This window comes from Labrus bergylta, chromosome 6, assembly GCF_963930695.1.
Source record: "Labrus bergylta chromosome 6, fLabBer1.1, whole genome shotgun sequence".
Taxonomy (NCBI): domain Eukaryota; kingdom Metazoa; phylum Chordata; class Actinopteri; order Labriformes; family Labridae; genus Labrus; species Labrus bergylta.
Window position 1 is genome coordinate 23,964,593 of NC_089200.1, and position 12,269 is coordinate 23,976,861.

The 12,269-nt window shown below is 41.8% G+C and overlaps 1 protein-coding gene across 1 annotated transcript in view; it reads right to left on the minus strand.

The window, feature by feature from the left end:
* The window catches only part of LOC109993403 (cadherin-2), an 81,742-nt gene that overhangs the window by 12,252 nt on the left and 57,221 nt on the right, over positions 1–12,269 (minus strand). Inside the window, exons 11-14 of the mRNA XM_020646359.3 lie at positions 10,954–11,096; positions 8,152–8,385; positions 6,744–6,977; positions 1,648–1,787 (exon numbers count right to left, since the gene is read on the minus strand). Coding sequence (XP_020502015.1) covers positions 1,648–1,787; positions 6,744–6,977; positions 8,152–8,385; positions 10,954–11,096 — 751 coding nt within the window. The remainder of the gene's footprint in view (positions 1–1,647; positions 1,788–6,743; positions 6,978–8,151; positions 8,386–10,953; positions 11,097–12,269) is intronic.

Consider the following 12,269-nt stretch of genomic DNA (forward strand, 5'->3'; position numbering starts at 1 on the left):
TACCGGCCTGGTCATGTAGAGCTTTAAAAGTCAGTAATACTAATAATTGGGGTTATGTGGTCGTAAAGCCTAACACACCGTCCCCCATCCTCCCCTCCCCTCTGAGATCTTTGACGCCCACCCCTGAGGGTCCAAACCCCAGATTGGGAACAGATGATTAATATGTATATGTCACGGGTAACATGTGAAGTTCACCAAAATATCTCCAGCCATGCTCGCAGCTTAACTACCTACATGCTAACATCAGCGTGTTAGCATGCTAAGCAGGTACAATACTGTCCATGTTCATTATCTTCATTTAGAGTGTAATCATGATAACCTTCGCTAATAAGCAACCCAGTGGAAACCTGCCTGGTTAATTGAGATTAATTTCAAATGTATTCAATATAAAAAAATTCAACTTTTAACATTTACAGGCTGTAGAGTTTAAGGCTGTGGGGCTTTTATTTTGACAGCTTGAGGTTTATTTGAAAATGAAAATGAAGGGTTAAGGCTTAGTCAATAGTTCAGGGCAAAATTGTGCCATTAAACTCTAAACAGAAGATCCTGTGCAGACCCAGGACATCAGCTCAGACAAACAAGAGCAAATAGAAGAATCCCCCAAATTTAAAGAATGATAACTGCGCAAATGTTTGTAAGTAAACAAACATTTGCACTTTAAAGCGACTGCAATGACCTGCCGTTTTCAAAAGTCAAACATGTCCTCAGTGTAGCTTGTTGAATTGTTAAAGGGTTAAACTTTTTTTTTTTTCCCCCAGTATAAATGTCGAGCAGCTTATGTGCTTGGCACCAGCAGAGGAGTAGTGTGGAGACGCAGGAAATTGTTCTCCAACAGAAAGCAATTAATCCTGTTTGGAGGTCCTCTTTTGTGGTCCACTTAATCTTAGCTGGAGGACACATGAGCGAAAAGTAGAGGGAAGCAAAGGGTGTTTCTATGTGGCAACATTTCATGTAGCTTGTGTTGATTTGAAGAAAATGGATGTGAATGTATTTGTGTAATAAGAACATCATGTCATTGTTGATGTTTTAAAAGATGTGCATTTGCTTTGTTTAGTACTGATAAATGTAAATGCACATTCAGTCACAAGCATTAGCAGCTCTAGCGTTCTATAAGGGCGCACTCACACTAGGGAAAGTTGTCCCGTACTGTGATTAAGCACAATTGTCCCCCCCTCCCCGTTCCCCTGCTGCTCTGCACTCACACTGCTCAAAGACTAACCGGGCCTGAGCACGGTTACCTCTTATACATAGTGTCGTAGTAAAACACATGAATGGCTTTACGTGATCTTGAAACGTGCAAAGTTTAGAAGACAGGCGAATTCGAGAAAATACAAAATAAAAGGGACGCCCTGTCACATCAGAGAACAAGACAGAACATAACAGCTACTTCACTGACTTTGTGTCTTATCTTGAGTCATGTTAGTCAGATACAGACAGCACACTCTGGGATTTCTCCATAATGAAGGCTGTCCGTTGTGTACCCGTGCTTATTCTCACGCATGAACTGTACCGAGACAAAGCACACCTCTACCAAGCTCCAAGTGAGCATTCACACTAGTCAAACGATATGGACTTTAGGGGTGAAGCGTGCAAGTTTTATATATCAAATTTCTCAGTTATTGTTCTAGTGTGTATGTGCATGTGTACCTGATCTTCCTCTCCGCCTCCCTCCTCGTCATATTTGAGGATGTTGTCCCGGACGTCGTCCTCTGGATCAATGAGGAGTTGCTTGGCCTGTCGCTCCTTATCTCTCCTCTTCATCCACATCACAAACAGCAGAACCAGCACTGCAGGGAAAGGTATGACAAAAGAAGATAAGGACATATGAGAGAATATGCACACTCATTGGATGCTTTCAGAGGGATCTGTGTAGGGACTAAATTATCATTCTAGCAACTCTGAAGGCCCCTAAAATAAAATACAAAGAAAACTTTCGGTTTAAGTATGTACAGAGTTATGGTGAATGGTAAATTGACTTGAGCCTGTATAATACTTTTCTAGTCTTCTGACTACTCAAAGCGCATTTACACTCCAGGTCACACCTACACATTCACACACTGATGGTAAAGGCTGCTTTGTAGTGAGACCTTCAGAAGTAACTAATCTTATTCATACGCATTCATACGCCACTGGACACATCAGACATGTAGCTGCAGGAGCTGGGGATCGAACCATCAGCCTTCTGGTTGAGAGATGACGACTCTACCAACTGAGCCACAGCCGCAGAGTTAAGGGACTCTTTAAACTGTGGATGTTATTCTAATTTCAACTGAAGATCACTGGGGCGCCGGTGGACACGCCCCATGAGGTTCTGGTCCTCCAGACGGGGTGGCCCGGGTTCAAATCTGACCTGTGGCTTCTTTCCTGCATGTCATATCTTTCTCTATATATATCTCTCTCTTTCTCTCTCTCTCTCCCTGATTTCTGACTCGGTCCACTGTCCTGTCTCAAAAATAAAAAGATCACATGTAAAACACATAAAATGATATGCTTCTGCAGGGCTGTGGTAGACCATGTCCTACGCCTGGCTGTCAGTATAAGGATGGATGGCCTTCTCTGCAAAACAAACAGTCCGGTCTGTTCGCTGTTGATTTGTCCACAACGAGAGAGAAAAAAAAAGAAGGGATAAAGCGTTCTGCCAACTGCCCCATGGACAGAGAGATCAACTGGCACTGAGCCCTCATGGTTTCTAAGATTAATCAGAGGGATCAAAAAATGATTAAAGTAGAAAAAAACAACGCTTCTTTTAAATTTGTTTACATTCATTTTTTTTGACTTGCTCATACTTTGTGTCTTTTCTACGGCCAACCTTGATCCTTCCTCCCTTTCAGGCCTCCAGAAAACGTGTGAACAGAACATCACACACTGATAGAACCACTCAAAAGTCCAATCTACTGCACGTAAACATACTCTCATTCCTGTACTGATCAGCCAAAGACACGTGCTCATTAGAAAGACTACTGGACAGCCTTAGGTTTATATTTGGGCTTTTCATGCCTTTGGATAGAGATAGGACAGTGGATAGAGTCAGAAACTGGGGGGAGAGAGAGGGAGGGGAATGACATGCGGGAAAGGAGCCACAACTCGGATTTAAACCCGGTGGACTATAGCCTCGGTACATTGGGCGCCCACTAACCACCCCATTTTGTTTTATGGCCAATGTGTTCTTAAACATCTGATGCTTCACAACATTAGAACAATCAGTCCTCACCTACGGTGCTGTCCCTGTGTCTATTCTGGTTCTAATTCAAGAAAACAATTTATTATCAGACATTTCTCAGACAGACTCAGCACATTAGGGGTGGCAGTGGCTCACTGGTTAAGTCGGCCATCTCTCAACTGGAAGATCCCCAGCTCCTGCAGCCACATGTCTGACGTGTCTTTGGGCAAGACACTTAACCCAAAGTTGCTCTCGCTGCTTCACAGCGTGTGAACGCGGATGAATGGATTAGTTAATACCGATTGACTCCTTATATAGAAACCTGCCATCAGTGTGTGAATGTGTAGGTGTAACCTGCGGTGTAAAAGCACTTTGAGTAATAAGAAGACGAAAAAAGAACGATACAAGCTCAAGTCCATTATCAGAAATGCTGTATATTTATCACAACTGCAAAGCCCCTGCAGTCCACCTAGTGGAACAATTTAGTTTAATACCAAACAAAAACTTCAGTTCAATCCTCTCATATGGGACTCATCTGGTACACGGCTCGTATTTTTAGAAAACCAGAGAGTTTAAAACTGAATGTGGATCTTTCACAACATTTGACCGTAATAGTCGGTCTGTATTTACAAGACAGGGGAGATTTGGTGTGTGCGTTTGTAAACCTGCACTGCTGTTCCTCCATGAGCCCAAACCCATTAGGATGCTGAGTGAAATTCTAGGTGAGGACCATTTAAACCCAGGAGGGATGAATTGAAAAATGACTTATCGCCATTAGTAACACAGTGAAACCAACGTGGGAAGGTTTATGGCTCTGCAAGGAAACAAAAAACAATACACCTAATCTCTCTAAAAAACACAATACTGGGTTTGGGCCTTGCTCCAGATTTGGTCTTATTCTACAACGTGGTTGATGGATTACAAACTAAACCTTTAATGAACTTGTCTCTGTTTAGGTGACCAGGCCCAACATGACAGTAGTCAGTTGCTTCTGCTGCCTCTTCATTTTTTGCTCTTCCTTCTCTACTATTCACACAGTCCTTTTCTATGAACTTACTTGCCCCAGATTTTGCTCAGCTCCTAATGGTGCCAGAGCGACTGTCAAGATTTGAGTTGAAAATTCACAAAGGATGACTCATTAAAGAAACATGCATCCCTAAAACTTTTATTAAAAAAAAGTGTAGAACCCAACTTAGAATCTTATAAGTATTAAAATATGGAGGGGAAAAAAACATCTCAGGCTTATTAAGAGTCTCATCTCTTTTACACCCTGTAACTTTTTAAAACTGTGAAAACATCCTCAGACTTTCACAAGAAATATTGATCCATTTGGTTTAACACTGATCACTTATCCTAAATCTCCATCCATTACTTTCATGTCATCTAATACTCCAGCTTCCTTCAGTGTTTACACTCAAAATAACTCTTCAGTGTAATTAGGCCATTAGACCTAAAGTGCAGCTTGACCCACTCAGCACTTTCACAACTTCTGACACTTCAACTAACGTGCTTACAATTAAACCCTTCATTCAGACATGACTTTTTAACTGAAACTTCTAATCCTTTGAGCACATTCCTTCAAAATCATAGTTCAGTGCTTGAATCTTAATGCTGGTCCAGAGAGTGTGTCACACTGCAGCGTATGAAAACACATGCAGGGAGTGAAGAAACAAAATATGGGCCAAAGATGGTTTATTCTCATTTTGAAGATCACATATTATCTTAGTTTTTTAACAAGTTTAAATAAGTCTCAGAGCTCCCCAAAACATGTCTGTGAAGTTTCTTGTTCTAAATCCACTCCGATCCTGTATTTGATCATGCTTATAAAGCCCTCTATTTCAGTCCTGCTCAGAACAGGCTGTTTCTGTGTCTGTAGCTTTAAATGTAAATGAGCTGTGTCTGACCACGCCCCTCTCTGGAAGGGCTTGGGTTACTCAGGCTTTCTCGCTCCATACCCTATTGTTTACGGTGAGAAGGCAGACTCAGAGCGCAGAACAAACACCGAGCCCTGGGAGTGTCAACAACCTGGGGGAGGGGCTACTGCACTTTGTGATGTCATGAAGGAAAAATCTCCAAACAGCCTGTTTGAGCACACATTTTCTATAAAGTGAAGCAGGCAAAAGACAGAGAGGATGGACTTTTCTCATAATTTGGGGGTTTGTAGACGGACTGGGACATATATTAGTGTTAGAGAAACATGGTGAAGTGTATTTTATAAAATATGTCACCTTTAAAAAGCTCTCCCTTGTCTAAAAAGCACTTGAATACTGATCCTGTGTTAAACAGAGTCTCGCTCATTGTTGTTGCTTTTGAAATGTGATGTCTAAAACAGGGAATCCAAGTACATTATCACTTCCTCATAATCATATTTTATTGCTCCACTTGAAAACTGAGTTCCTTCCTCCGTCCGCTTCTTTGTTTACTTGTAGCAGTACCAAGCGAGCAGCTCAAAAAGGCCATTCACAGTGTCCAAGCACATGGAGTGCCACTTGTTCACAAACACATAAGCTGAAAAAAAAACACTCAAACTAGCTTGACAATCACACTTGGGATTTGATCCTGAAATCTCTGCCATGGCAAAGCTATGCTTGACAAAACGAGATGCATTTACAGTGACTGATGTAGCTGTTGACTGCAGAGTACGAATGTAATGAAAGGGTGTGTGTGTGTGTGTGTGTGTGTGTGTGTGGGGGGGGGGGGGGGCGGGATGCCTTGAAATACAAATCATAGTTAAATGAAATGATACCTCTACTTCCTCTGGTAGTAATGGTAAATGCTAAATGGACTTGAGCTTGTATTGCGCTTTTCTAGTCTTCTGACAACTCAAGGGGCTTTTACACCGCAGGTCACACCTACACATTCACACACTGATGGCAGAGGCTGCTATGTAAAGTGACCATCAGCATAAACTAATCCACACACATCAACAAGCTGCCGGCGAAGCTGAAGGAGCAAATTGGAGTAAAGTGTCTTGCCCGAGGACACATCTGACATGTTGCTGCAGGAGCTGGGTATCAAACCCCAGACCTTTCTATTGAGAGACGACCGACTGAGCAACAGCTGCCCCAATAGCATATTTAAACAGTGTCAGTCCATTGTCATCACAGGTTTATACATTTTCATATATGGAAAAGAGGATGGGTGATAAGACATAGCCCTGTGGGACCCCAGTATTTAAAAAACTCTTCTTTGATTTAAATGATTATCCATTCAATATTAGTTAAGGGATTTCATTCTTGGCCAACATGGTGGATATACCTGGGGCTGTTGTGACCCCTGGTTGTCTGAGGCCTTGGGGCAGCTTCCTGGTTGGCTGAACCCTAAGCCCTCCTTGTATTGGATAAGGGTCCCTAAACAAAACAATGTTTTCTGTGCTCTGTGTCAGAGAGGTGTTTGATTAACTGTTCTCATTCTTCAGAATAAAGTTATTTGTTTTTTAGAAATCTCTGTAATTTTAAACCACTCTCCAACATGATTCAGGGTGTGTGTGTGTGTGTGTGTGTGTGTGTGTGTGTGTGTGTGTGTGTGTGTGTGTGTGTGTGTGTGTGTGTGTGTGTGTGTGTGTGTGTGTTTGGAGGCTCACCTAATAGTATGATAATGCAGATGAGGATGGCGATGATGGCTCCGGTGCCAAGTCCAGCGGCAATGATTCGCTCCATGTCCACACAGTCTCCATGGTGATCACACTGGCAGACCTTGACCTTCAGGTATGACGTGTTGGACATGGGCAGGTTGCCAGAGTCTGTGATCTTGATGGGTACCTCGTAGATCCCACTGGCCAAGGAGCCGATCCGCAGTCGCAGCAGGGCATACTCGCCTGGAGTGCGACACAAAGATAGAAGGGTACAAAGATGGAGAAGCGGAGAGACAGCCAAGTCTGGCAAACTGTCACTGATACACTCCAATCTGCTTTATATTCATGCCCTTCCACTTCATTACACTGCGAGATTCCCAGTACTGCTAAAGACTGCTAATGGTGGGGCTTAACTGGTGCAGCTGGGTTTTCTTTTGTTTGTTTTCAAATACTCATTTCCACAATATGTTCCAATGGAGAGACCAGTACTGCATATTTTAATCAATAACACATCAAATAGTAATAAATATATTGATATGAATGTTACTTAAACCTCACTATAGGTCTGCAGCTACACATCTTTAGTTTCTTTGATGTGACTTTCAAATGTCTGTAAAAAGGAGTATTAGATTTAATAACACCAGCCAAGACTAAGCGTGTTATGGAACTTTAATCTAAAAGGAGTTGTATAATGTTCTGAAAAGAAACAAAGAAAAAGGCTCAAAGCGACAGACAGTAATAGAGAAAACTGTTTATAGAGTGTTACTCTGGGAATGTGATCACAAAGGCAACATAAAATGGTTTTATTGTTTCCCGTCCCTGATGGCCAGTTGAACCTTTTGAACTCACCTGCATGTCACATGTCCATCTGTTCACAGAATCTGCTCATTCTAGGTCTTAGGATACTATCTTAAAGCCTTGGTCAGCCAAAGCCAACTCTCTCATCACAGAACCTCAGGGTGGGACTTTGAATAGTAGGGTTGGGGGTGTGGGATATATCAGTGTACCCATCCTGACTTAAAACCAGGCTGCCTAATCGATTAAGATGGCCATGAGGGACTCCTCTACATTTATAATCTGGTTAGGCACATGTCCCCCCTGAGTCAGGACCCTCCCTAAGCCAAACACTGGAGCGGTGTGTGACATTAGTAGTCCATAGTGGACTAGCCCAAGACCACCTCTTCAAGTGGCCTTGTGCATGGAACCCGAGTACGGTACCTTTGTGTTCACACTGATCAAATGAACTGCACTTTGGGCTCAAGTGTACTTGGATCGGGCCTGGGTCCCTAGTGTGAAACCACCCTTAGTAATCTATTGGTTTTTATTAATTTTGGGGATGACCAGGTACAGGAAGTAAGAGAGTGAATGACTGAATATAGATAAATATCAAAACTAACAAGTGATCCTAAATACTGACCATTGATGCGGCTCAGAGTCCAGTTGCGGCGTACATCTGTCGGGTGATTGGTCAGCTCAAAGGCGAATGGTCCAGCATTAGGGGTCAGGTCGGGGTCACTGGCTGTGATGTTGATGGTGTTAGGATCCGGCCTCTCACACATCTCCACCTCAGGGGGGAAAACGTGCGGTGCGTTGTCATTAATGTCCAACAGGTACATCTGAAGGGTGCCTGTCCCGCTGGCAGGTGGGATACCTGGACACATGGAAAGACACATTTATCATTCCATTTCACGTCGTTTGAACGTTTATCAGCAATCAGTGCTTACAACATACAGTATACTGCACTTCTTAAAGCTTTATCTTAATGATAATTAGAACTCCTTTGGTAGAGGTCAGCCAATATTAATGAAGGGTCAGTTGATGTGATTTAAAACTACGATCACAAGACGCCATATTAGATACAAATCTCCTCTCCATTTCACCTCTCTCTCTTACATCTCTGGCTTTGCTGAAGACAATCAAAAGGAAATAGTTTTCCTCCACAAGCCACGAAAGCCTTAAGAGGATTGTGTGTAGAGATGAAGTCTCAGCATAATTTTGACAAAAAAACCCCCAAAAAAAACCATTTTATTTCCTCTGGTTTATTAATGTCATGTTACTGGCAGATGTATCATGAAGACGCAGAGACACTGAGAGAAGCAGAGCAGCTCATGTAGTCTCGTACATAAAAAGGGTCCACTCTTTGTGAAGGACGATGTACTGAGAGATTTTATTCCTCCTTTTTTTAGAACTTAACTGTTGTCCTTGAACTATAACAAAAACAACGATGAGCCCCACACTAGATTACATGCACCATAAACACACACACTGGGGTTTTTCCACAATCTAATCTAGTATTCATTATCCTGCTGCCCATAATACTGACTACAGCTTCACATGTGGAATAATCCCGCACTAAAAATGACTCACAAACAAAATGAACAATCTCTTTCTGTTTGGTCAGTGGGCAGCTTTTTTTAGGAAATGACTGAGCCTTTAAAAAATTAAATTATACATCTGTGACCGTTTTTATTTTTAAGACTGACGTCTTCAGTTGGAACCAAGAGGCTCACAGCTGAGCGCCCCAGAGACTAAAACATAGTCCTCAAAGAATGATTTATCCTGAAAAATACAGAATATCATCAAGCAAAAAACAGAATGTCAACTTTCATATAAGGTTTATGTATTTATTTCATACAGTATAATCCTAGTGTTTTATGCATCATATGGAGGATAGCTGACAATGCAGCTTTTCAAAAACTCAAGCTGAGAAAATGCTACTGCAGAGTTTGTTTATCTTTCTGGCTATGCATACTAAAGCTAGCAGTGACATTGCCCCTTAATTAATTATATGATCTGCTCGGAGAGAATCCAGGACGCCCCGATTTGTATCAAAAATGTGTGATGTTCAGGAATTAAAATCTTGACGGAAAACGTCATGAAAGGGTTTGGCGGCAGTTAGGATTTTAAAACTCCTTTAGTCTGAGCGAGCTTTCAGTAAAATCTGAGGTGTGAAGCTTAATCCTCGGGGACCGTTGCACATGTTGTGACCACTTCAAAAATGCAGATATGAAACCTATTGCTCTTGTTTGTGTGTTTTTGTCCTTGCGTCTAACAGGTTTTTTACACATCTATCTATGAGATGCTTGAGGAATGTACGATAAGGGCTGAGAATGTGCAAAGACAGACAGCTAACAGGAAGCTCAGGACACAGTGAGGTCTCTGTATGAAGAGCGTGCAGGGTCCAGCGGATAGCTGGAGCTGCTGCTCAATTACATTCCTCTCGAACAGTTTCACATTTTAAATAGAGAATCCTCTTTTTGTTGGCTATAAATCACAGTGGTGAGCGCAATGTGGGAAAGACGTTTTGGAAACTTGCACTAAATAGGAAGGAAAACATCCCCATTAGAAATCAATGAGGGCACTGTGCCCAAAGTCTGTCTCTGTTATCTCACCGTCTCCCTCATCACGGACATTTGATTATTGGATAAAGTATTAAAATGTAATAAAATGTGGACAGTACTCTCTGTTGTCTGCAGCAAACAGTCTGCCTCTTACCAATCAGTGAAGTTAGAACTTTATTTTTCCAGAGACATGAACCTGACATGTTCCTATCTGAGACATTATGTATGTCACTGACACAGCATTTCAGGGACAACTTAATGTTGGGAACTTAATTTCAATGACCATAAGGATTACTTACATTGATGATCTGAAATCCAGGTATCAGGGTGTGACAAATTTATTTTTTTCCCAATTTAGGACACTTTGTCATTTGATTTCTTGCAAAGAAAAAAACATTTACGGGTAAATAAGGTTAACATAAAAAATGAATATATTTTATATTCCAATCAATTTAGCCTCTGTGGTGTTGTACCGGCACCTCAGGTTAAAATCCTTCAAGGCAGATTCTGTCATGTTTCTTTGATATTTGAAGTTGACTTGAGGGCCTCAATGAGTGAGGAGGGGGGCCGCATGTTGCCCACCCCTGATCTACAGAGTACAGAAACACGGCAGTGTAACATGACTGTGTAAGCGTACCAGCTCGGATAATTATTTATTACGCGTTCTGTAAATCCTCCTGAATCTTTGCTGCTGTTGATTTCACTACTTGAAGTGAAGAGAGTACTAAGAGTACTACAGCAGTCAGATTATTGAGTCCACTGTGAAACAGCAATTACTGAAAGAGCATCGAGGCACTGTGAACACAAGCCCCCTCTCTATGTGGTATGAGGACGGGGGTTACTGCAGGACACCAGCACTGCCCTCGCGTGTGTCTCACCGTTATCAGAAGCCATGAAGGTAACGTTGTAAAGGTTGTTCTTGACGTAGGGAGACTCTCGGTCAAGGATGGCGATGGTGGAAATCCGACCATTAACCGGGTCGATTTCCAGCCAGTTGGCAGGGTCATACATCTTGGAGTACCTGGATTCAGTGAGAGAGAAAAAAACAGTGTAAGAATCCAACACAGAAAGGCTCCTTTATCTGCTTATCTGGCAACAGGCCAAGCAGCGACTGCTGAGCTGATACATGCAGGCTGCAGCACTCGGATGAAGCAACCCTAACTCATTCATTTACTCTAACTGGAACTGAAAACTATCTCCAACGATGTATTCAGTGGAATTTAATATGTTTGTTTTCTAGACTTGGAAACAAACCATAATCTAAATGGAGGATGAGGATGTCCTGTCTCCTGCTGATGAAACGTATTTATCTGAAAGAATCGGCTCATTCATCTGCATTGCTGCAAAACGACACAACAGCAACATTCATGTTGGAAAAAAAGGGACAAACATTTGAGAAATGATGTCAATAAACTGACAGAGACAGCACAGCTTTACATAAAGGAGAGCAGAACTTCTACCTATTAATAGAGAAGATTGAACATTTTGTATATTTCTAATTGGTTGGATAAGAAGTAGAAAGGCACAGTTATGAATAAATGTAGGAGCAGCACCGACTGCAAAATAAAAAAAGCAACAAAGAAATAACAATCATAAAACCAAATGCTCTCTATGGCCCACTCTATAGTGAACAATACTCTTCCTTTTTCTCTGTGTATGTGTTTGTGTGTGCTCGTGTGTTTTTGTGAGCACTGTCTGCGTCCACCATTGGCTGTTGCTAGGCTACAAAGACTTCAGCACCACATTTAGAAACAAATAGTGGGATGTAAAAGAAAAGAAGGATGGGGACAAGAAGCTGCAGTCCTGCAGGCTTTCTGCACTCGGGTTGTTACGTCGGCGCTGCAGGATATCTGAAAAGATGTACATTTCCTCCAGACAAGATGCCAGTCTTATCAGCTTTTGTCTCAAAATAGGGCAGCAACTGAGAACAGCATGACGCTCTTACTTACTGTAATGTGAAAGAACATTTTCACCCTACTGAACAAATTACATTGGGCTCTTGAACATGGTCATTAGATAAAAAATGCACGAGTCCTACATGTTCTTTACTGGGTAGATATTCAACTTGAAGGGTCCTTGAGTGTTTTCTTTGATACTTAAAAAGATTTTTTTTTAATCAATCAATAGTCGAAAGTTGTTTATCCATCATAGAAAGGAACCCAAATGACTTATTTTTGTAGACTAACCTGGAAGT